Source organism: Lepidothrix coronata, unplaced genomic scaffold (assembly GCF_001604755.1).
Source record: "Lepidothrix coronata isolate B3197 unplaced genomic scaffold, Lepidothrix_coronata-1.0 Scaffold192, whole genome shotgun sequence".
Taxonomy (NCBI): domain Eukaryota; kingdom Metazoa; phylum Chordata; class Aves; order Passeriformes; family Pipridae; genus Lepidothrix; species Lepidothrix coronata.
The window spans coordinates 766,314-790,118 of NW_016690372.1; the positions used below are offsets into that span (position 1 = coordinate 766,314).

General features: G+C 44.9%; 1 protein-coding gene across 6 annotated transcripts in view; it reads left to right on the forward strand.

Annotated features, from left to right (window-relative positions):
• Window positions 1-22,782, forward strand: part of ADCK1 (aarF domain containing kinase 1) — a 79,928-nt gene extending 57,146 nt beyond the window's left edge. For 5 of the 6 annotated variants that reach the window (XM_017831531.1, XM_017831528.1, XM_017831534.1 and 2 more), the window contains 6 exons: window positions 3,323-3,481; window positions 6,718-6,834; window positions 15,993-16,142; window positions 16,391-16,588; window positions 20,222-20,415; window positions 21,764-22,782. In XM_017831531.1, the coding sequence (XP_017687020.1) occupies window positions 3,323-3,481; window positions 6,718-6,834; window positions 15,993-16,142; window positions 16,391-16,588; window positions 20,222-20,415; window positions 21,764-21,935 (990 nt within the window). In that variant the 3' untranslated portion in view covers window positions 21,936-22,782. The remainder of the gene's footprint in view (window positions 1-3,322; window positions 3,482-6,717; window positions 6,835-15,992; window positions 16,143-16,390; window positions 16,589-20,221; window positions 20,416-21,763) is intronic. The other variant, XM_017831533.1, reaches the window with a different exon arrangement.
• Window positions 22,783-23,805: the final 1,023 nt, after the last annotated feature.

Genomic DNA, 23,805 nt, shown 5'->3' on the forward strand with positions numbered 1-23,805 from the left:
AACAGTGGGTATCACAGAAAAAATACCCCTTTACACCATGTTGCTGTGATTGCTGGTTATACTGGTAAGAGACATTTAAACAAATTATTTTAGAATGTTTCCTGTCTCTTCTGGTTTTAAACTGTTCTCCCTGGTGTCATGGTTTGAAAATTGCCCCCCCTGATAGCCAGGGGGCCTATAAGTGAGGTGTTTGGATTCCAGGGCAGTCTTCCCTGGAGGGCCAATCACTGCTCGTTTTGTTCGCTCCTGTGAAAAATCATATATACACAACCACCAGAAGTTGCTGGCAATCAGTCTGTCTGGCTGCTGCTGTGTGTGTGTGAGAAGGCCCAGGGGTGGCAGGGCCCCCTTTTTTCCCCTCCAGGGAGGGGAGGGGCCCTGTGGCCCACAACTCTGGCCTAAGCCAGGGTTGGAGGCAGCATTGGAGTGAGTGTGTGTTGTGAGGGAAGGGACTCACAGCACCTGAAGGTAAGTGGGCGAGAGGAGCCAGACCCTCTTCCCCCCGCCTTTCCAGCTAGGCTGCAGAGGGGGGCTTCTTTTCTCTCTCACTGTAAAGTGGAGGGGAGGCTCCACTTTGGAGCGGAGCCAAAGTGGACGGGCTGAACACAGCCCAGCACCAAGGAGATAACCCCAGGCGAAATTGGAGATGGACCAGAGAAAGGCCCGGAGGATGTCCTTGCAGTGATTTAAATGGAGGACAGGAGGACAGCTGAAAACTCGGAGGAGGAATGAAGATTCCAGGATGTGTACGTATGATAAGCTGACTGAACTACAGCAGCCTACGGAACCGAGGTATGAGAGAGAGAGAATGACACAGCAGAGACTGACACGGAACCAAGGGAGCATGGATTCAGACTATTTTCTTGGACTTCGTAAGGAAAAAAGGACTTCAGTAAACAGCTGGAGGTTGGTGGGGGGAGTGAACCCTTTTCCCTGAACACTCCCACGAGAGGAAGACTGGTTACCTATCAGCCTGAAGTCCAGGGCTTTTCCTGGACTGAATTGAGGGAGAAGCTTAAAGGGACTGATAGAAGTGTGTAATATTATATATATAGTTGCTTTCAGCTTGTACAGTATATTTATTTGTGTAAAATAAATGTATATACTTCCCCTTTTCCCCTATAGAAGCCTCTTGCCTGAAAGTTTCTCTTCGGTGTTGAGTTAAATTGTAGGAAGGGGTGGGGGAAGCCTGGAAATTGTATTTTGGATTTCTATGGTGGCTCAAACCACCACACCTGGGAAACTTGAAACTAAAACAGTGTATTTCCTTTTGGCAATTTAGTATTGTTCTACAGACAGCCTAGTTTAGCGTCCTTGAGATCTGTTGTGTATACACAGATATGGGAAAGTAGCTCAGAACCACACACACAGTTTTGTTTTTAAAAGGCCTCTTGTGGAGTGTTGCCTTACATGCATCATCATATCCTTGTGTGGGACTCTTTTTGTGTAGGCTGCATAGAAAGCCAGATTACGTGCACTGATGTTCTGGTCCTTTAAGAATCAGATAGACATTGCAGCTAGGTAGGACATTAATTTAAATATTGGTGGAGATGGTCTTATTTAAGACTGATGGTAAAGAGTCTGAATGGGAAAAGCTAGATGGAAAATTCCTAAATTCACTTGAGTTTCATAGAATCAATGCTGACTCTTTAAAAATCAGTACAGCATCTGATAAACCCAGAGAGACATACCTTGCTGCTCTTCCTATATCAATAATTTTTTCAAGACAACATGTTAGGCAGATGTCAGAAAAGGGATAGGTGAAATGCTTGTTAAGTATGTCCCTGCCATTGGTCAAGTCGGCAAATTGATTCAAAATAGTATTTAAAGAAAGCAAAAAAAAGCATGAATTTTCTCACATCAGGCACTAACAAAATAATCTTGCAGACCCTATGAAGTTTATGTACATGTTCATGAAGATCACTGGTTACATTTTATTTCGGTGACATAAACTTGAAAGGATTTATGCCTCTAGATATAATAGTAAAAAACTAATTCAATAGTGTCTAGTAGTAAAAAACTAATTCAATCACCAGTGAAACCTGGTGATTACATTTTTAAGGGAACATTGAGTTTGGAACTGACATTTAGATAAGAGAAGTTGAGACAGGGATGGAGAACAAACGTCACACAACTAAACAGGAGCAGTGATGGTTCATAAATTTATTTTTTGTCATACATTTCAATGATAGCAGCTTCTGGTGTGTACTTTAAATGTTCCTCCTGCAGTGCAGAAATTCCCACCTCAGTGGTGAAGATCTGCAAAGGGAAGTGGTGCAGTAACACACACAAGTCTGTTTAAATTTTCTGGTGAATGTGCAGAACAGGTGAGGTAAAGGCAGCAAAGTGGATTGCATTTCTATTTTTTTTACTTGTTTTATGACTCAAGTAGTTAAAAACTGCCCAAAAAATTATTTTCCTTAAGGCATGGTCCAAATTGTCAGCTTGTGTAAATTTGTGACTCTGGTGGAGAAACTGGCCCTTCTTTGACCAGAAAACATGCTTGGCTGCAATGAAGCTTTGATTATGCCATGCAGTTGTGTAATCTTGATTCACTCACCCCTTAAATATTGCTTTAAGGAAACATTTCCAGGAACTTTTTGGATGGGCCTTTCAAGGTGCTGTGTAGCTGAGTACCTAATCCCTTTAAGAAGAGGATTCTAGGTAGTGGATATATGATACTTGGAAAACACCTCCTCAGCATTTCTGAGGATGGCTGTGACTGATGCTGAAGAGCAACTTGCCCTCCGACCCCTGCCAGAAGTGTTCTTTAAAGATCTGTAGCCTACTAACTGTATCCAAACTCCACTGTCTTCTTTGAACTGTCCCGTGGATTATCTGTGCTAGCAAAATTCTCATTCAAGAGTGGAAGAAGTAACATAGAGGTGACAAGTCTTACATCTTTTTCGTCTGCTTTATCTGAGAGCTGTTCGAATGAAGCCAAACAGTGACTTGTAGAATTATAGGACCCAGAAGAGAGTTGCTCCAGGGCCATGCCCTTGGCAAGATCTGGCCATGTGGTCTCTTCTCCAGGGCTGCTTACTTCTAGGCAGCAGGCAGCTGGGCTCCCTTTGGTGTGTGTGCCATCATTTAACTCCTAGATGTGCCTGTGTGGAAGGGTAAGCCAAAATTTGTGTTACATGACCAAGGCATGACACTGTGTTGCACTGTGATATTGTAGGAACCCTAAAAGCACTTGGGGTGTAGGTTGGGTTTTTTTAATCTGTAAGTTATACGGAATGATCCTGTCAAAACAGCACTGTGTGTAGCTATGTGGCTTTGTAGCCAGGAGGCAGCTGATTGTCTGTTTCCTTGTTTTCAGGTTCTCCTCTTGGTTGTGAAGCAGATCTTTCCAGATTTTGAGTTCATGTGGCTGGTGGAAGAAGCTAAGAAGAATCTGCCCTTGGAGTTGGATTTCCTTCATGAAGGCAGAAATGCTGAGAAGGTTGCTTATATGCTCAAGAACTTTGACTTCCTGAAGGTGAGGGAACACGTATTTCTGTCTATATGTGTGCATTAATGGTCTCCCCCTCTGTGTCTTATGTACCTCATTCACCGACTGGAGGAACCATATGGAGGGAGAATGGAGTTCAGTCCNACCTCATTCACCGACTGGAGGAACCATATGGAGGGAGAATGGAGTTCAGTCCATCTGTGTTGTTCATCTTAGACTGCTCTGCTAATACAGACCAGAAAATGCTCTGAGGCAGGCTTTCTCCATGTTTGTTTCCTACTGTAAACACTCTATATTGGGCCAGAAGTGGTGGCTTGGTGCCAGCAGTCTCTGGAGCCTGCTACTCATTTTCTCAAATGCTTTTTCTGAACTTGTGTAGTGCGTGTGAATTTGCCATTCTTTGCTGAACCATCTGATGGTACCTTTTCTTGGACTTTATCTCAACTGAGGGCAAGAAATGGACACAGAACAGAAAAGCTAGACTGAAGCTGATGATGTCAAGTAGTATTGGGAACACTTTGTATCTCAGGAGGAAGCATGTTTGCATGAGTCCTTCCTGCTGCAAAAAGGCACATTCTCCTTCTAGAATTGGGCATACAACCTTCATACACATTCATGGCTAATGCATTCACGTTATCTTCATACACAAAAACAGCTACATCCACATGAGGTCTTCCCCACTCACTCTCTTCCCCACCTCCCCTGTGACACAGTGTCTAAGGTCACTGACAAATGTCTCAAGTATAACCAGACATGTACACATCTCATTCTTGGAAAGACATAAGCTCACATCTTCAAACTCGCATGTTCAGAAATCTTTTGCTGACAGACAAGAGGAACAAGCCTCCAGTGCATACTTTCTGGAAACACATGTAGTGCTGTGGGCACGGTCACTGATGTAACTGCATTTGCACATGCACAAAGGGAACAAAAAATATACCCTCCTTTGGACCCTCCTGGATACATACAATCAAAATGAGGTTTTCACGTCCTGTTTATGCAGAAGTACCAAGACAGAGGTCTGAAAGAAGGTGAGTTTTTGTTGGGCTTTACAGCCCGATGTATCCATTTTTCCTTGCTTCCTCCATGCAAGTGCTTTCCTTGTTGCCTGACTCAAGGTTTGGTGCAGTCCTTTTGGAGCCCAGTGGCAGCAGTGGCCTTCCCATAGACACAGATAGCTAAAAGCCACCAGGGCTACAGAAGGCCAAAGGCCAATGGTTTTGCTGAGTGGGTGCTTATCAGAAGTGATGCACCTTGGAGAGCTGTATCCATTGCATCTGTAACTAGGATACTGTGAAGTAAATCCCCATGGAGACAGCCAATCACCTCCTCGCTGGGTTAAGAAGCTATCATGATATCAATATATGTAACAATAACAAATGGCTTGAGATGGCTAAATAATGGATCTTCCCGTCTGACCTGTCAGTTCAGAGACGTGTTCATCACCCAAAAGCAACAGAAGAATTGGGCCCCTGTATCATTAATTTTCCTGAACACGCTAGAAAGCTGAGAAGTAGATTTTGTGCCATGAACCTGTTTGAGCTTTTAAAGCCAGAGATAAATTATTTCCACACAGTAGCATTACAGCCAAACACTTGTGAGTAATTAAAAAAATCACTGAAGAATTCGACTCTGATTGAGAGAGGCATCTCCAAGAGCATGGATAGTGCTTTACAAGCCTACTGACTTGTAAATCCTGAGACAAGAATGAGTGTTATCTGAAATGATCTAAGGCAGCAGGGATCAGTGAGCTAGATGGGTTGGGGAACTGTTAGTTTTGGAGTTGGCTGGCTTTCTCAGCAATCTAACTGCAAAAAGTGAATATCCAGATAAGCTGGAAAGGCTGTGAGTAACTCAATCCCCCTTGCCCATAGTGAATCTCTGGCATCAAAGTCTAGGCAAGGTTCACATGCAAAGTATGCCAGGAGTGTTGAATGGTGGGACTGAGGGACATTGAAATTGCTCAGCAAAGGAGCTTTTGATCTAAAGTGGCACATATATGATAAAGTAGAACTGGTCTCTCTAGAGACCTCTCTAGAGACCTAGGACAGTGAGAGAAGCAGATAGTTTATGAGGGACTGAGACATTGTCGGTAGTTAAAAGCAAGAAATGCTGCTTGTTCAGGAGCTACAGTGGGCTGGTCATCCCATGGCATTGGTCACACTAGATGGGCAACACCTCTTACCTCTTCCTGTCCTGCCCCAAGATGCTGGTCCTAAGTCCATGCCTGGGTCAGGAGGGTGAGGAGAGGGGGCTGCACAGCTGGCTCACTATTTGTGTGATCCAAAATTTGTATCTCTATACCAGGGCACAATATGGGAATGGGTTGAACTCCCTTATATCTTTGGTAAAATGTACCTGTGTGGCTTCCCCCATGTGCAAAAGTAAATCTGGACAGATTGGAGTTTTGGTCAGCACAGTGATGTGAGGAATATCCAAAGGGAGTTCAGCAGAATGGCTCTTGACAATAAGGGACTTCAACATGGAAAAAATTTGTCTGGAGAAAGAGGCTGGAAAATGGGGAGCCAGCCTGAGCAATGCTTGTGTCACTACCTCCCTGGATGGCACCAGGCCTCTTACTGGTACTTCACTCAGCTTGATTTACTGCAGATTGAATGAAAAGTGCTTTGACATTTTACACTGTGTCATGTTGGCAATAAGATAGCTAAGGGTCTCCCAGGGTTTCTGTGAAAAGTCCCTTATTTGTGACACTTGATTTTTCTCCCAGTTCAATTGCAGATGGCCTAAGTATGCAGGGTTTGTCAGCTCAAAGGCGTTCGTGTTCCAAGGGGCACTGCGGAGATGCAATTTATGACGATGGCTTATAATTTTTAAAGCTGTGTAAGTGGACCCTGTGCGTAGCAAACAAGATGCAGTTCCTATCTAAAGGAGCTGAGTGGATGATTCAGAAACTTACAGTAGGTACTAGTTAAACAGCCCAGCTAGAGGAGCTGCAGAGCAGGTAAGAAAGCTCTCAGACTACACTGGGAGTGGGAGGTGGTCAAGATATTGTGGAGCGTAGCCAGAAATGTTGCATGAGGACAGATCCTGCTGTCGTTGAATTGTTGTATTATCCTTGTACACATTGCTGCTGCCCTGGGGAACTGGCCAGTAGATGGATTTACCTCCCATGTGCTCATCAAAAAAATCCAAGTCCTCACTTCAATTGCTTCCATTTTTACTCCTTCTCTGGGCTGTGTGTGATATATTCTCTTTCCTTCACCAACCTGTTGCCTGACTTAATCCATCTGCTCCTGTTTCAGGTCCCCAGGATCTACTGGGAGCTCTCAACAAGGCGCGTCCTTCTCATGGAGTTTATGGAAGGGGGGCAGGTGAATGACAGGGCCTACATGGAGAGGAATGGCATCAACGTCAATGAGGTAATTTTTCAGCCAGCTCTGAATTGGACGTGGTGGGCAATGCAAAACTGATGTTGCCATCAGCTGACCTTGATGCAAAATGGAGGCTGACAGGATAGGACAGGGCAGAAGAAGAAGCACATACAGATGTGAACAGAGCAATCAGACTGAGAGATCTGCATTCTTGTGCTTCTTGGAAAAATACAAAACTCCTTTTTGGGAACACTCTCCTGTAGGCTGCACAGCTAGAGAGACCTTCAAGGAGACATAGTGAAAGATGACCATGCTCTTATATTACAGACACCCATGGTTTGTTCCAAGATGGCAGTTTCTGTTACCCTAAAGGAACAACTTCAGCTTCTGATTTTTTTTGTCTTGTGGACTTTGCTATTAAGAGAGATTTGAAAAATTTTGTCCATGGCAAAACACAGTCAGCTCCATTTTTCTGGACAAGTCAACTGGTCAAAAGTGAGAGAGTCATTTCTTTGAGTGAGTTTATCCTATCCTTTCTTCTGCTGTAGGGAGAGGTCAAATCTAGCCCACACAATCAGATACAAGAGTGAATATTCAAGTCTTGAAACAGAAAGGCTTGTTTTGATGCATTAGCAGTAGGGCTCTTGAGCAATATGTACATTCAGATTTTGAGGTGGGCTTCCTCACAGTTCTTGGATAGCAGATCCATTCTGATATCAAGGTAGCTAGTATAGTATACCTCCTTGGGACTTTGGTTACTTTGAATTTTCTCAAACTGCTGGAGATAGCAAAGTTGTAGAGAAGCAGCTAATTTCAGTTTTTATAACTTGCAGAGGCTTTTGCTTGCAATTAGAGTGACTTAGGGTGAAAATTTCTGCTATTTTTTTTGTTCTTCCATGCCTTTGGGAAGGTCGTTTTGTAACATCTTGGCACAATAGGTCCTATGCAGCAGTGAAACCACATATTTCCCTGATTCTGAGCTGGTCTCTAAATGCCGGCTAAGAAGTAATTTTGAAAAAGTTGTCAACAGACTTCTATTGCTGCGAAGTATAAGCCTCAGACAGTTCTGGCTATCTGTCAGGTATAGGGTGTCACTCAGCTCAGTTGTAAGACTGAGTTTCTACAAACTCTCTCAGTGCCTGCACTGAGCTGTTCTTCCTTTTCTCTCCCCACCCCCTGAAATTAGTGATTAACTTTACTGATTGCCAGTAGAGCAGCAGTAGAAAGGAGGGAATACTGAGCTTGTCTAAATCATGGGGAAGGAGGTCTGTTATTATGGCTGCAGTAATACAAGGTAGGAGCAGTGCACACCCCAGACTTTCTGCTTTGGCAAGATGAAGCAGATGGGGACAAATATAACCAAGATCCATTATCAGCTGCTGCTGTTGTTGCCCTGGGTAAACGACTGCATGGCATGGTAGTGAGGTGAGCAAAAGACAGCAGACACTGAAAGGAGCATGAGGAGAGGGCGGCAACCCACTTTTCAAAAGTGACCTGGCTTATAATATATAGGAGTTTTGGCTTTCAAGAGATACAGTAGCTCCCTATAAATCACCTGAATCTATCTATCTATCTATCTATCTATCTATCTATCTATCTATCTATCTATCTATCTATCTATCTATCTATCTATCCCTCTATCATCTTGCTCCATTTTGTTTTACTGGGTGGAGGAAGAGGAATCTTTACTAAGCAGGATTTCTTGTGTGACAATGCAGCAAAAGCAAGCCGAGCCTCTCTCCTTTAAATGGAAAGAATCCCTGAGGTGAAAGCTCCCTTCAAACCAGGTTACTGACATTTACTTAATACCGTCTGTAGCAGGATTATCATTAAAGCTGCCCAAAAGCACATTAATCTCACTGGATCCATCCAAGTGCTGGATTGTAATGGCATTTAATCAGAGAAGGCTTTGATTTCTAAAGACAAGTGCAAACACTGAAATATCTGCCTGTGGAACAGTTACTTATTCATGTGCAAGTGTAGCTGAGGAGGAGCATGCAGCTAGGATATTGACAGTGAAAGGGAAATCTGGAGAGGGTAGTTCTCAAGAAATGAGCTGGCAGGAATTGTGAGGGAACACCAGGGCATGGCAGGGTTAAGAAGGGGCAACTGGAAACTGGGCTCTTCCTGTTTCAAAACACAAGAGGATTTGCAGTCTTGGTTGGGAAGTTACATTTGGAAATAGGTGGTAGAGCAGGGAAGAGAGGAAAAGTAGACTGAGAAACTCTCAGGAGGGTTGTAGCATACTGTATACAGGAGGAAAGGAGGGATAGCAACGCTACTTAGAGCATGGATTTTTAAAGAAAATCCCAAATGACATAAATGCTCCTTTTGCACCCATTCTGATTGTACCTGATTAATTTAGACAGACCTTGTCTGTATACAAATCTTAACATTATCTCTGGTCTGCTGCATGGGTTTTCCTTGTCCTTCCTTTTGGATTCTCTGCCTGTCTCCGCAGAGGCTGCTGTATTAGCAAGCTCTGGGAGCTGTGGAGCTTAAAGATGCACTTCTGGCATTGTGCTGTAGTGCCTCCAACTAACCAACCAGTTCAGGTAGCCAAGTGTAGACTCCCCGTGATCACCCTGGTTTGGATTTGAGTCAGGGAAAGGCAACAATACCGTATACTTCAGCTCACCAAAAGCCTGTTCGTGAGCTGTGGATGATTCAGAATTCAGGAAAGTGTTTTGTCCAGCTGAGAGTTGAAAGCAAACAGCTAAGGTACTTAAGAAGAGCTACTGTGCACAATTATTGCCATCTGTCACCCCATCCTACTGTGGCTTTTTGCTTCTTTCTGTTACTAAATGTGTTCTGCATTGGAATGGGATCTCTTAGCTCAATAAAGAGCCCAGCTACCTTCTTGTGACTGACAGATTTGCAACTTGAAATATGCTTTCAGTGTGGGATTTACCCTTCTGCCAAGAGTCCTCCAAGCTATTTCAGATTTGAACTGTGCAAAGACACCAGGTAAATGAGTTAAATTACACACAAACCCATTTCTTACTGAAAGTCAGTCCCAAGTGTCAATGTCAATCAATTGCTTAAGTCCCACCAAGATGCTTTACATTAAATCCAAGGAAATACAACTGTATTTAAAGCCAAGGGCAAATGATTCCCATGGTCATTTTGGGTCTAACAGAGATGCAAGAAACAAGTAAAAAAACAGTAACTGGTCTTCTCTACCTGCATACTTTTGAGAATCTAGACAAACTTATCAAGTTAGTCCCTCAGTTCCCAGGGTAGATGAGTCAGAATACTTCTCCCCACTTAAATGCCATGGAAGATGGGGCATTGAGCGGGAAAATAATTTCCTCAGTCCCCAACAGAGAGTACAGGGCATGCTAGGAGTGCTCTCCAGGAGTCCTAAAAACTATTCCTGTATCTTAATGACATCATGTGTGTCCAGACATCACCTTGCTGTGATGCTAGATCAGTGCATAGTGATAGTACTGCATAACAGAGCACTGTCGATCCTCACAACTGGATCATAGAGGACAGAGTGTGAAATGAGATCTCTTGTGTGTGACCATCCTAATCTGCTATGGACGAGAGCCATTTCAGAGCAGAGGCACAGAGTAGGCTCCAAATTGTGGCTATTTTCCATCCACACCCTTTGCTAATTTGACACCAGTTTAATTGGGCAGAATTGCCCTAGCAGGATTAAGCAAACCCTTAGATGATGGCTGTAATAACAACAATGAAAGAAAGCCAAAAACTCAATACAGTTTTCAATCCAATTAACCTTCGATTAAGGTTCCAAAATCAATGCTATTATTTTGGCTTGAGGAGGTAATATTGAGCCCTGAGAAATGAGCTGCACAACGACCTTTATTTTTAATGAGATCAATAGAAGTTAGTGTCGCCATCTCTTAAAATAATTGGCAAATATTACAGTCAAATTAAGGCCAGAGACTAGTATCTGCTCCTGATCTAAAGAGACAGTCACAGGTGGAGATAGGACAGAAAGAGATGATGCCCTATCAGGCAGTTTCATCTGGGACTTATCAGGGGCAGGCAGTGAGATCATCTCTGCAGGACCATGACGCAGGATTTTTTTCTTTGCCTTTCTTCTTCGTGTCAGTTGGAGGCATGGGGCCAGGACCACTCCACCTTGCTCACAAGTTCAGGAAAGTGTCAGTGCCTTTCCTCAGATAATCCAGACTGGTTTGTTACATTGCAGCTACCCTTGAACGTGATATATGTGCTATCTTGTTAGTTGTTACTGTAGGAGTACTCACAGCCTCAAATTTGCATGCATTCTTTCTTTTCCAAGAAGTTTATTGCTAACTATTGCGTATTGGTGTTTTAAAGATACTCATTTCTGATGGACTTCCTACTCTTTTGTTACTGTCACATTGCTCTGTCAGCTGGGTGTGCTGATTTGTTAAAAGGGGAGTTCCATACAGGGGCAAGGGTGACAGGTTGTCTAGGCTTTCAAAACTGATGGCAGCAACATATTGTGGCTCTGTACATACACAAGAAGAAATATATCACTGCTGCTACCTATAGTTCAGCTTGGGATCTTCTGAGTTAGATGACAGAAATGCAGTAGGTGTACTTGTTAAAATACTTGGTACCCTGGATATGAGTCCATTAGCTAGAAAAGGTTGGGATTAGTAGGAAAATTGCAAAGTAGGTAAGAAACTGATAGAGGCAATGGTGGAGGGAAATTACCATAATGGAGTTTTGTGAGGTTTGCTCTTCAAACAGATTTTATTTAATAAATTGGTAATGACCTCAACACAAACAACTGTGTCAAGGACATTGTTGGTGACACCAAGTTGAGAGGTCTGACACTGTAGAGGAGGACCAGAGAAGCAATAGCACTTGTTGACCTTGAGAACTGAAGTGATAGAAAGGGATAAAAATGAGCAATACCAAGTGGAAAGTCATGCACTTAAAAACTAAGAAGAGTTTCTTAAATAGATTGGGAGTTTATCAGAGGAAAGCGACATATTAGAATTAACTTTGGGACATTAGTAAATCACGGAGTGTGGGTTTCCTGTGCAGTGCAACTGTGTAAAAGGCAGGTTGACACATAGAACACACCTGGTAAAGGAGCATCCGGTAGAAATGGGGTGGTATTTCTTCTGTATTTATGCTGATTATTATCTGAGTGGTGGACACATTGGAGTAGTAAATATTGGAGAGAGATGGAACTAGTTAAACTCTAGGATTATGATAGCTAAGGAAATAATTTAAATTGGACATCATTAAAATCAGGCTGGGATTTAGGGGTAAGGTTCTGACCATCTAAAGGGTACATTTTTGGAACAGCCTCCAATGTTGTGCTTTCTGTCTTACATATTTCCAGTGAACTTGACCAGTTTATCGAGAGACTGTGTGATACTGTACAGTAACAACCCTTAATATCTGCACTACATTGTTATTTTCTGCTGTACTGGCTTGTAACTCACGTAGGATAGTTTGTTACATGTAGCATCCTTGCCATATTGAGTACATAAAATGAACTTCACGTGCTTAGGCTGGTGAAGAGTTACTCCAAGTCTGGCTGTTTTACATGTATTTGTCACTCCATTGTTTGGTTGTTGTCTACAATCTGTTTCTTCCTCAGCTCTGTTTTTTTTCAAAATGAAAACACTGGGCTGAAAATGTGCGGTTTGTCTGACAGTGTCATGGTCATGTCACATATTTGGCAATGGCAGATTGCTATTTGCATTGACTAGTAAGGCCACAGGCTCACTTGTTGACTGTAGTCATCACGTTCTGCTGCAGCACAGACAAGCAAATGGAACTTCTTTTAGGCAATAACACACCTTCTGGCAATAGGACATGCCTCTGGCCAGAGCCAGAGCCTGATGTCATCCTGACATATCAAGCTCAGCTCTTTGTTCTTATGTGTTATGCCTAAATTATGCTATTCTTGGTAACACCCCCTTTTGCCTAGTTGTATTTCTTGTAGCGCATTCAGAACTACAAATGCTTCTGCTTCCTTGCTTTTCAAACCTCCTAACTTTGATAGATTCCCCTCCTCTGCCATCCTTAGCCAACTTTGGAATCTTCAACTCTTTTAATCTTTGTCCCAAGTAAGTGCCTCCTGCATCTTGCTCATTTATTTGCTTTCTCTGAACTCCCTCTGTGTAGTCTGCGTCTTTCTGTTAATGAGATGTCTGGAAGTGAATGCAGAATTCCAAGGGTGATTATTATTTTTTTTACAATGTGCAGCAGAACAATGCTGAGGGATGCTGGTAATGATAAAGACCCCATTGTGTTGGATGATAAACAGGGAAAGGACTGATGACCTCTCTGTGTCATAATAAAAAGCCTGTGTGTTAACTTTAGTCTTTGCTTTTGTAAATCATTGCAACCTTTTGTCTAATTTGTGATGCACCTTCACCCTGAGGTCTTACACAGCCTAAATGCTTGCTGAATTCCTCCCTTCTTCTGAGCAGGGAGGAAGGTTTTCACACGTCTCTTTTCTCATTTCACCTAGCTGCATTCTTCCAAAGTGAATTCTGTAGTGTTATTTAGCCAGTGGCCTTCCTAATAAGAGTGGAATAAGGGCCCATAGGGACAAGGCACAGTACTGGAGAATTAATGTATATAAAGGTTTCATGTTTTTTTTCCTAAACCTTTTCTCAAGAAACATGAACTCCTTTTATCTGAATTATAATAATAAGTCACTACCCACATATTACAATCTAAGCTCTAGAGTGTAAAGCTTCCTGTTTTATTTACAGTTTGATGGTATTGGTGCTTTCTATCTTAATTTAATTTGTATCCTGTTTTAGAGGTATGTCAGCAGACAAAAATACGTAAAAATACTTTAGTGTGCAGCACAGCTCCATCTCTTACACTAGGTAAATTTTTTCTAAAGATTGTTTATATGCTTATATCATAAATACCTGTAAAATATCTCCTGTATGCTAATGAAATAATCTGTTCATCTGTCTTAAAGAAGCTATAAGGTTTAGTTTCAGTGAAGATACTGGAGAAACTCAAAGTTGCATGCTGGGGAAGAGGCAAATATAAGTACAGCAGGGAAGGGAGAGAGGATGTGGATATTGCAGTGAAGATTGTCTTGTATCCCTGACTCAGCCTGAGTGTCTAAGCAGGCCTGTAACCCCTCTGTTTTTGTGGGAACATGAATCCTGAGCTGCTTTGCTGTTGCATCGTGGGGTGCAAAAGGCTATGACGATAGATCTGTGTAGTAACCTGTCTGCTGAGGGTGACTCAGGAGTGGGGGCCCTCTCTGCACCTGGAGACTGCAGCTGTATCATAAGATGCTGTTATGAGGGTAGCATGGATAACCTAGTGAGAGGTGTTTTTGTAGGATCCTACAATATTTGGGATTGGAAGTGACCTCAGGAAGTCTTTTATCAAATGTTCTTCTAAGGCAGGGTCAGTTATGAGGTCAGACCAGCTTACTCAGGGTGTTAGTCAGTCAGGTCTTTAAAACCTCCAAGGATGGAGATTGCACAATCCCTTCAGCCATGAACCAACCAACAGGTTTGCAGAACTGCCAGCCCTTGTCCGGACTTGTGTTTAATGGGCATGAGGCATCATGTTGTGCCCCAGATTGTCCCCAGGTCCTCATCTTCAGTAATTCTGTGCTCTTCCATGTTCCTGGAGAGCAAACAGCTGAGGTAGGGAGGGCAGAATGTGGTTTACCCTGTGTCTGCAGTAGTGTTGAGTTTGATGCTATGATCAGTCATGAGGTCCAAGTCCATTCCTTCTGGTATGCAGATCCCTGGGAGGTTGTGTGAACGAGTGACTGGCTTAAAACAGACTATCTGCACGTCCTTGGACTGTCAGCAAGTGCTTCTCAGCTCTTCTAGGAGATCACAGCACCTGGTATACTTTGGTCCTATCTAATTTTAGAGCTTGTCGATCTAGGAGACCTATAAGGGTCACTTCATGGCTCCAGTGATCTCTGCTGGTAATTCAGAAGGGAAACATAACTTCCCTCAGTGAGTACTTAAAATAACACCAGTGTGACATTAGGAACGCTGCACTTTGGGAGATCACAGGGCTGTGCTGTGCCACCTGTGTGGGTGATTCAGCATGGGGCCAGCATTCACCATGACTCAGCAGTGGTTCCAGGTCACACTTGAGGGACAGAGTATTGTTTCATGTGATCCTACAGCCATCCCTGTTGGTGTGCAGCAGGAAGGTTTCCTGTCCTTTCTCCTCATTTGTAGTTACTTGGGGACTATTCATAATGAACACTTTTCCCAGAGGTGGGTAAAGCAAGCCCTTCCCTGACTGGCTGGTTTTCTGCAGGGTGAGCTGTCATTAGTATCCCTGTTAACTCTTCTACCACCTCTGCTTATGGTGACAGCTGCCAGTTTGCTGCTTACACAGGGTGTCTGGAGACATGCTTGGAATAATTTATAACAATTGTCTTTTAATTGCTTGTTCAGCACTCTGCTGTGTAGCAGTGCTGCTCTGGGATGGCAGGGAGGGCTGGCAGTGGGATGTCAGGGCAAGGCTGCTGTGGTAGTGCATGGCAAGGGATTGATTCTGTGCCCCTGGGATGTTTGCTTCCTCATAGGAGGTTTTTAACTTTAATAACATCTCTTAGTGATAAGGAGCAGTAGCATAGAGGGACACAGCAGTGACAGGATGATTTAAACAACCTTTCTGTGCTGCTTCATCTTCACAGACATTGCAAATCAGCTTAGTATGGTTCTGAAGAAAAGAAGAGGGAAAGGGGGGGACAGTGTGATGGAGAGATGGAAGAGGGAACCCATGGTCATTCTGGTGATGAGATTAATAGGCTGAGTCTCCCCTCACCCCTTCTCTGCTGGGTCCTTTCATGGATAGAAACACCTGAGACTTCCTCCAAGCAGTCTCACCCACCCCAGTAGTAATTTCTATGCCTTCTCTGTGAATGCATGTCTGCCCCTTTCTCCTGTCCTACTTTCCTCCTCATTACCAGAAACCTCATTCCTACCCTTATTTTCTCTTATTTATGCCAGACAACTGTTCTTAAATAACCCTTGATCCCACAAACACCTTTATGGTTCTCCTTGCATGGATCCTTCCCTCAATGCCCTGGGTCATCCTGCTACTGGTAGATGCCAGCAGCCATGCTGTGCATTTGTCAGTGTGAGGAGCTGCAGGAGCTCTGCATGGGGACACCGGCAGACCCTTCTCCCTGTAGGACTGGCATGTGGAGGCTGCCTCCCTGGCAGGCACCCTGCTGTTGGTGGCAGTGTGTGACCATCTCTGTCTCCTCACAGATCTCTCGCAACTTGGGGAAGCTCTACAGCGAAATGATCTTTGTGAATGGCTTTGTGCACTGTGACCCACACCCAGGCAACGTGCTAGTGAAGAAATGCCCAACCTCTGGCAAGGCCCACATTATCCTCCTGGACCATGGGCTCTACCAGGTATGTAGCTATGGGGGGCTTCAGGAGTCTTGTGAGGCTGCCTTTGGGCATCAGGCTGAAAGAGCACACCCAGCTGCAATCTTGCCCCTCTGAGCACATATGAATACATTTTTTGTGTTACTCCCATAACCCTCCAAGGATATTTTCTGACTCTGAAATGGGGGATAGAGCACAGCTAAGGGACACAAGACTTTCCCCCAGTCTCCTGTCCTCTGTGGGCTTCTGAGGGGCCATGTCTCCCTACCCAGGTGCTGAGCGAGTCATTCCGCATGGACTACTGCCGCCTTTGGCAGGCCCTCATCAAGGCCGATATGAAGAGGGTGCAGAAGTACAGCCGGCGGCTCGGGGCAGGGGATTTGTACCCTCTCTTCGCCTGCATGCTGACTGCCAGATCTTGGGAGTCTGTCAACAGGGGTATTGACCAGTCACCAGTCTCAGCCAGCGAGGTAGGTCCTGCGTGTCCTTCCCTAACGTGTGCCCTTCCTTCTCCTCAGGTACTTGCAACACTGATATTGCAGCAGTGCTGGGCAACCCCTGGCAACCCTGTAGAAATTTTTCCAGTGATAGCTGAGCTAGAAAAAGCTGGGACTCCTCCTGCAATGTGTTTTATAGTAGCTGAACTTAATTTCCCAGATTCACTTGTCATGGGCTGCTTAAATTTTGTATCATATTTTAATGCCTAAGTGTTCACCATTTCTAGCAGGGGAAACATTTGTAGATTGTCCTTTTCTTAAAAAAATGTTGAATGCAGCTGTGCAGGAAACCATCAAAGAGGCTAGGATAAGGTAGAGGAGACATAAAGGCTTAGCGGGAAGACATGAGAAGGATAATGCATTATCACTATTCATGTAAATGACTATCAGCACTGATACAAACTCCTAAAAACTCCTGGAAATTACCTTCCAATCAGAAACCCTATTAACTTGGAGTCAAGGTTGCTTAACTGCAGATCCTGTCAACTCAATCACTACAAATCTAGGAAATTGCTGCTTATGTTCTCCACCCTTTCATATCCACACATGCTGGGATCCTTCTCATGCCTCCTCACACACCTGACACCTCCTTAAGAATAGTAGCAGCCCCTGTCAATTGTGCTGTTTTTAGAGAGGGACATATGAGATTTCAGCCAGTGGACTAGTGTCTGTGAGTAGAAGCATGTTGTATCCTATGGTTTGCTTTTATCTGCACACAATTTGTAGTAGAGAGGACAAAATTCATTTCAGTGGCGTTATAATATTGTCCTATGAAATTCTCTTCTGAAAATTCCCTCATTTTGATGGATGTGGCAGAATTTGCTGCACTGGCTTACCATTATCCATAGCAATGAGGAGGTCAGATACCTTGGGTAATGGACTTCCCCCCCCCCAGTAATTTGGTTGCTTCCTACCTGAATTAATTTCCTGTACATCAGAAATAATATAGTGACTGTCTAGCAGATCTGTACTTGATCTGGTGAGTTCTGGAGCTGGTAGTTCCAGAAAAAAATTCAGAGGCACAAAAGTGAATTGGCACAGAGCTGGCTCTAATACTACAAAGCCAGCATTGAATCTGAGCTAGTGAGCAATGTTTATTCTCAACCAGTTTGTGAAGATTATGCCAGAGGTGTAGCAGCAGGTGCATGGTGCCTTGTGTGTGCTAATGAACTTTGTCATTGAGTTGAATTGCGTGTATGGAACCAGCTCTGTCGTCTTTGCTTACATGACACAATTAATGCTGAAACTAGATAATCCTGCAGCAGATAATGGGGAGCTGAGGAGATTTGCTGTAGCATTAGGAAATGAGTTGCTGCTTGCCCTTACTTTAGAGGTGAATTTGAAAGATTTTATCAGCAGCAGGAGCTGAGTGCTGTGTAGGCAGGTACCATCAGCATAGAAGTCCACAGAGTGTGCTTGAAGATGTAGCGACATGACAGTGGCCTGTGAGACAAGGAAGCAACCCTTCTGAAACAAAATCTTATCTGTAGTGCTGTACCCAGTCTGGGGCACTGCATCTTGAGAAAGGTTTGATGAAACTGGGGCAAGTTCAGTAGGAACCTACAAGGACTAGTGGTCAAGCAGATGCAACCCAGGAGGTAAGTCTGAGCAAGTTAGGGCAGAAAAAAGAAAAGGCAGATTGAGGAGAATTGTAGAAGTGATATGAGAATCTCTTTAAGAGTGCTGCAAAGAGGACAAGAAATCATGGGTTTAAATTCAACTGAACATGAGAAAAGCCAGATCTAATGGCAAAGCCATTGAAATGCTAGTGCAGATGTTCTGGGAAAGCTTTGAGCCATGCTGCTGGAGAGTTTTAGATGCAGGCTGGGCAAATGTATGAGAATTGCCATAAGTGTAGTTGTTCCTGCAGTAAGCCAAGGCCAGGCAGCTGATCGCTCAGGGTAGCTGCTGGCCTCATCTCATCTGATTTTAAGATGCGTTTTGCTCTATCCTGAAGCAGCCTCAGCAACTGCAGCCAAGGGGCTTTTCTCAGGTCCTGTGGCATAGCTCATTTCTTGCTCTGCGCACAGGGTTTGCCCTTGACAGAAAATGACAGCTCTGATGACAGATCATGTGGTTGTTTTGTGATGTGGACAAGCAGCTGGAGCTAAAAATAAAAAGAAAAGAAATAGAAAAGAAAACATAATGTGTGGAAAATAAAGTAGGCTCTGCAGTGATGCTGGCTGGGATATGGGATAAGAGAGAATCAGGGAGGAGTTTTCTGCCAACAAATAATGGAAAAAAAACATTTAACATTTAGGAAAGCTAAGCATCTTCTTCCTGAAGCTTTGTATTTTTGGTCAGTGACAGAGGCAGAAGGACACAAAGATTTGTTTGTCAGCAGCAAAGCAACCATGGTAGTGTGTGAGATGTGTATGTCTCTGACCATCACTACTTGCACACTCAGTTTGTGCAAGTCTGTTCCTTTCTAATAAGTTTGAAGTTCACAAAGAGCGAGTGTGAGATCTCACATAATGAAATATAGGCCATCCCTTATTCCAGAGGAGAGAAGGTTTTAGAGCTGTTGTTTCCCACAAAGGAGTCTCCCTCGTGCAAGAAGTTATTTACTGCTCTCTGCATGTGTCCTGCTGGATTTTGGAGATTTCAGATGTTCCAGAGACTTCTATTTGGATTTGCTGATTCGTGTCATGGCCTCTGTAGGAAGAGGTAGGGACATGGTATGCATATGGGATCAACTCCCCACCACAGTGTGCTACATTTATTGGGATGGTGAGGGAACTCTCAGATCTAAAAACAGGCAGAAGAGGTGGGGCTGGCTGTGTTGCATGCTGTGGTGGCTCATGTTTGGAGGGGAGCTCATCTTAAGTGGCTTAGGCTGTAGCCTGTAAGTTATCACTGGGTTCTTACAGTGGGCAATATGATTGTTGGAATCTGGAGAAGCAGGGAACATGAAGGATCACCCTTTGCCTGCCTTGGACTTACACACTTTCCTTAAACATCTGCTGCTGGCTGCTGTCAGGTAGGATATAGATCTAGATCTGAGAGATGACAGTTTTTGATCTTTTGGGTTATCATGATGCTTAACTGCATAATGCTTTCTCAGAGCTGCTGAGTTGTGTTGAGGGCAGAGGACTAAACTAGGCCTTGGAAACACCTTAATCTGTATAGCATAGAGGCCCTCAGTTTCATGGGACAGCAAAAAGGAGTGGCCTGGTTGTCTTTGCAGCATGCTCCCACCTTCCTGAGCAGTCCTGCGCTGCCTGCAGCTCTGCCCATTTTGAGGCTGGTGAGGTGAGACTCAGTCAGAAGTCTCCAAGGGTGGTACTGAGATACAGTTGCTGTAGGCTGCTTGGAGCCAAGAACTGAGATAGCAGTGAGAGCCTATAAATCCTTCCAGTGAGGGCATAGGACTTTATTTCACTGAGGGGCAGGTGGGACATGGTAAGAGTGGTCTGTGACTGCTCTGAGTGCTTGAGACAACCCAGTGTCTGCAGAAGAGGACAGAGCTCTTTAGCTTCTGACCTAGTCGTGGTCTGTAAAAACACTGTTTCTTCCTGCCAAATCTCAGCTGCATCTGGTCCTGGATTTCTCATGCACTCTCAACTTCTCTCTCCTTTCTCCCTGACATGACCTGGCTGTCCGCAGGACATGGAGATCCGATCCAATGCTGCTGCTTACTTACCCCAGATCACCCAGCTCCTCAACAATGTCCCTCGCCAGATGCTGCTGCTGCTGAAGACCAATGACTTGTTAAGGGGGATTGAGTCAGCCCTGCACACACGGGCCAGTGCCAGCTCCTTCCTCAACATGTCTCGCTGCTGCATCAGAGCCGTTTCCACGTGAGTCTCTTCTCCAGGCACCAGAGGTCAGACAGGGAGCAGCGGGAGGTGACTGAACCTGTGGTCCAGGAGCTGAGGGGGATCCCAGGTCCAGCAGGCCAGTCAGGGCCCAGTCCCTGGCAGTTGACCAAGGCAAGCAAGACAGACCCTTGAGATGGTAGTCAGGTCCAATCAAAAGTCTGTATCATAAGGCAGCATCATGGTGACGGGGCAGGTCTAAGAACAAATGAGAAAGTCTGTAGATCTGGTCCAGTGGTTGTCAAGCAGGTGACAAGACTGAAGACTGAGGTCAAGCCAAGGGGTCAGTATGTGAGTTGAGGTCCGGGTCATGGGGCTTCACAGCAGGGCATGAACTGGGGACCATTACTCTTTCAGTGTAGCTCAGGCAGAAACTGAAGGTGCAGCCTGAGATTACCTGCGGCTCCTGGGCCTATGAACAGAGGATTGGGCAAAACCATTAAAGCTTATGCCTGCCACTCAGGGGGCATGATAAGGCTCTGACTTGACCTGTTGACTTCTTACTCTTCGCTGTGGATCTCTCCCTCTCATTATCCCATCTGCTATGGTCCTACCCTTGCTAAGTTACACGTCTCAGCCTCTGTCTGTGGTGTTCTCATGTCCATCAGCCTCTCCAGAGGACAAATCTGTCACCCTGGGGCTGAGGACAGGGATACATTTGGAGGCCTTAAGGTAAGGGTTTGGGATTTGGCCCTCTAGAGGAGGTGAAGGGGCTTCCTGCCCATTACAGCCTGATTGAGGGGCTAGGGCTGACTGTGAAGATCAGGCTGATTTTTAAAAGCCACAAACAGGAGTCATACAAGTGATTTCCATCTGTGAGTCTTATGAGTCAATGCACTTCTACCTCAGATTCTTCCTTCTTGCAGATGAAATTACAGTTATTTCTCTGGCTGATGAGGGACCTATGAAGCCCAATTAGCCTCTGCTTCTAAAGAAGGGTGAAGAAATACTTTTCCTGAAATCAGTGTGTTAGGATTTCTGGACTCTTACAAGTGTGCTACTGGGAAAAGCTATAGGAGTGTGCAACTGTCCCTCTTAGCTGAAGTGAAGCTGGGCATAGAAGCAGAGGATGCCATGACCCAGGACTGCCAGTAAGAGAACTGGCTTCACAAGGGAGTAGGCTGTCTCTTCTGCCAGATTCATTCTAGAAGGCAGTCCCCAGCTCCTCAGAAGCACTATTTGGAGAAAATCCGTGCTTCTTGGGGATTCTCCAGATGTAGGATGTTACCCTCCCCTGAGGAAGGTGAGATTTACTGAAGATGTAGAACAGACCTCCTTCCCCCCTGGCTGTATCCTGCTGGATCTAATGCAGACGTTTTTCTCTTTCTAGGTACCAGAGGAGCAAGAGTCTCTCGCTTTACAGGAGGGCCCAGATCTCACTCACAGAAGCCCTGAGCCTGTGGCAGATCAACTTGTATGAACTCTTCCTGTGGCTGAAGGGGTCCCAGCTGGGGAACTGGGTCATTGCTCTCCTGAGACGAATGCACCATTCCACATACTGACATGAACTGGTGGGAGAGGCTTGGGTGCTCCCTCCCTGCCTTCTGCTCTCCATGGCACATTTGCCTTTCTGACTTTCTATTTTTGGGTCTTACTCCACATTACACACTGCACTGTCCTTGCATCCTACAGCATTAGCTTCCTCTGTGGCGCTGAGAGGTTGAGGTGGTACCAGAGCTCAACTGTTTCATGGTTTAGGAAAAGGTGGTATCATGTGATACCTTGTGCCAGGAAGGACAGGATACTTTGTTTCCCCATCTGAGCAGGGTAAGTTCCACTCAGATTCCAGTGGACTGCACTGGAAGCAAATACCTCTCCTTGGCTCTTTCTTAAACAATTTTACAGAACTTAAGAGAATCCCGACCCTACCTAGAATGCCCCAAAGCATTTGTCAGATTCTTAGAGGGAGGTGGTAAGTCCCTTTAAAATGCAATAGGGTGTATATTAGTGTGAGCAATCTCCTTAGTCTGATTTCTGTTCAGGTGTGTTCACTTCCTCTCAGAGGAGTGAGACCCTGTGGAAAGCTGTCACTAGGGCTTCCTCTCCCAGCACCAGGGAAAGGGGACACAAATGATGAGAGTGGTGGACTAGGACTTCGACTTTCTGAGGTCCATCTCCAGTCCTGTCAGCAAGTGCATTTATGTTTTTGGACTTTTCCTGGCCTGTTTCCTTGCAGGTAAAGTGGAGGAAGGGGACAGTGATCTTGCCTCTTTTCTGAAATTCAGGGAAGGCAGTTAGAATGACAAACCAGGGCTCTGAAACTGCTGGTAATGTATGTGTACTGTACAATACTGCCACGCAACAAAATAAATATGACCTTTGGGGGAGGGATGCCTGGCTGTGCACTCAGAGTTATGTTTGGGCCTCTAACCTCAGTCCTGTTTCTATTTCTCCACTGAATGAATGATGCCAGGCAGTGCTGGCAATTCCTTGCTAGCCAAATGAAAGGACCGCTTGGTCTTTCCTCTATCCAAGAGGTTTGTTCCATGTCCTCTGGTGCTGCGTTATATGTGTGTTGGGATGGGATGGAAGAGCAGGCATTATTCTACTGGGAAGGACACACCACACCTTGCCACCCATATCCATGCTGAGTCTGACTCCTCCCTGCCTGTGGGAATGAGCTGCAGCACATGTGAGACGTCACCACCCCATGCCGCACACTGAGCATTCACCTCATCACTGCCTGTGATGTTTCAACTGCTTCTGCCTCAGACAAAAACCTGCCATTTGCTCAGTGGTGCAAGTGACAGGTCTGATGACTGATTCTGCAGTTATGGGACAGCTACCAGAAAGTCTCACCCAGAGGCCTGCTTTATGTGAGACATATTTAGGATCCTGGGAGATGCCTCTGCTGCTTGTGAGAATTCCTTTAGCCAGGAAGGGTGGATGGAGGTGACTGCTTACATCATTTCAGCTTTCTCAGTGACTGTCTTGGTGAAAGGGGACCTGAAGGACAGGATGGGAATTTCCCTCTACTGCCAGAAATCTTGCTAAGCTGAGGGTTGTTACTCAGGCACCAGACTATGCCTGGTGCAAGCCGCAAGAAGGCCATTCACTCTCCCAGTTTCCATGCAGTTTCTCAGCTTGCACAGGTGTAAGACCCCACCTTGAAGTGAGTCCATTTGCTTGGGAAGGGAAGCAGGGGACAGAGTGCGAGTGTGTGTGTGAGTCCCTGAGGAACTGATTTTCTTGCTGGCTTTGTGGGAGAGGGAAAGGATGTAATGCAGAAGAGGTACCTGACTGCAGGTGGGCTTGGGCATGACGGGTTGGTGACTGCAGACATGTGGCTTATGACAGTGACTGTGTACATGTGCAAGAGTGTAGGCATAGCACTGTCTCGGCACTGCCAAAAAGTCATGTGTGATTGGCAGA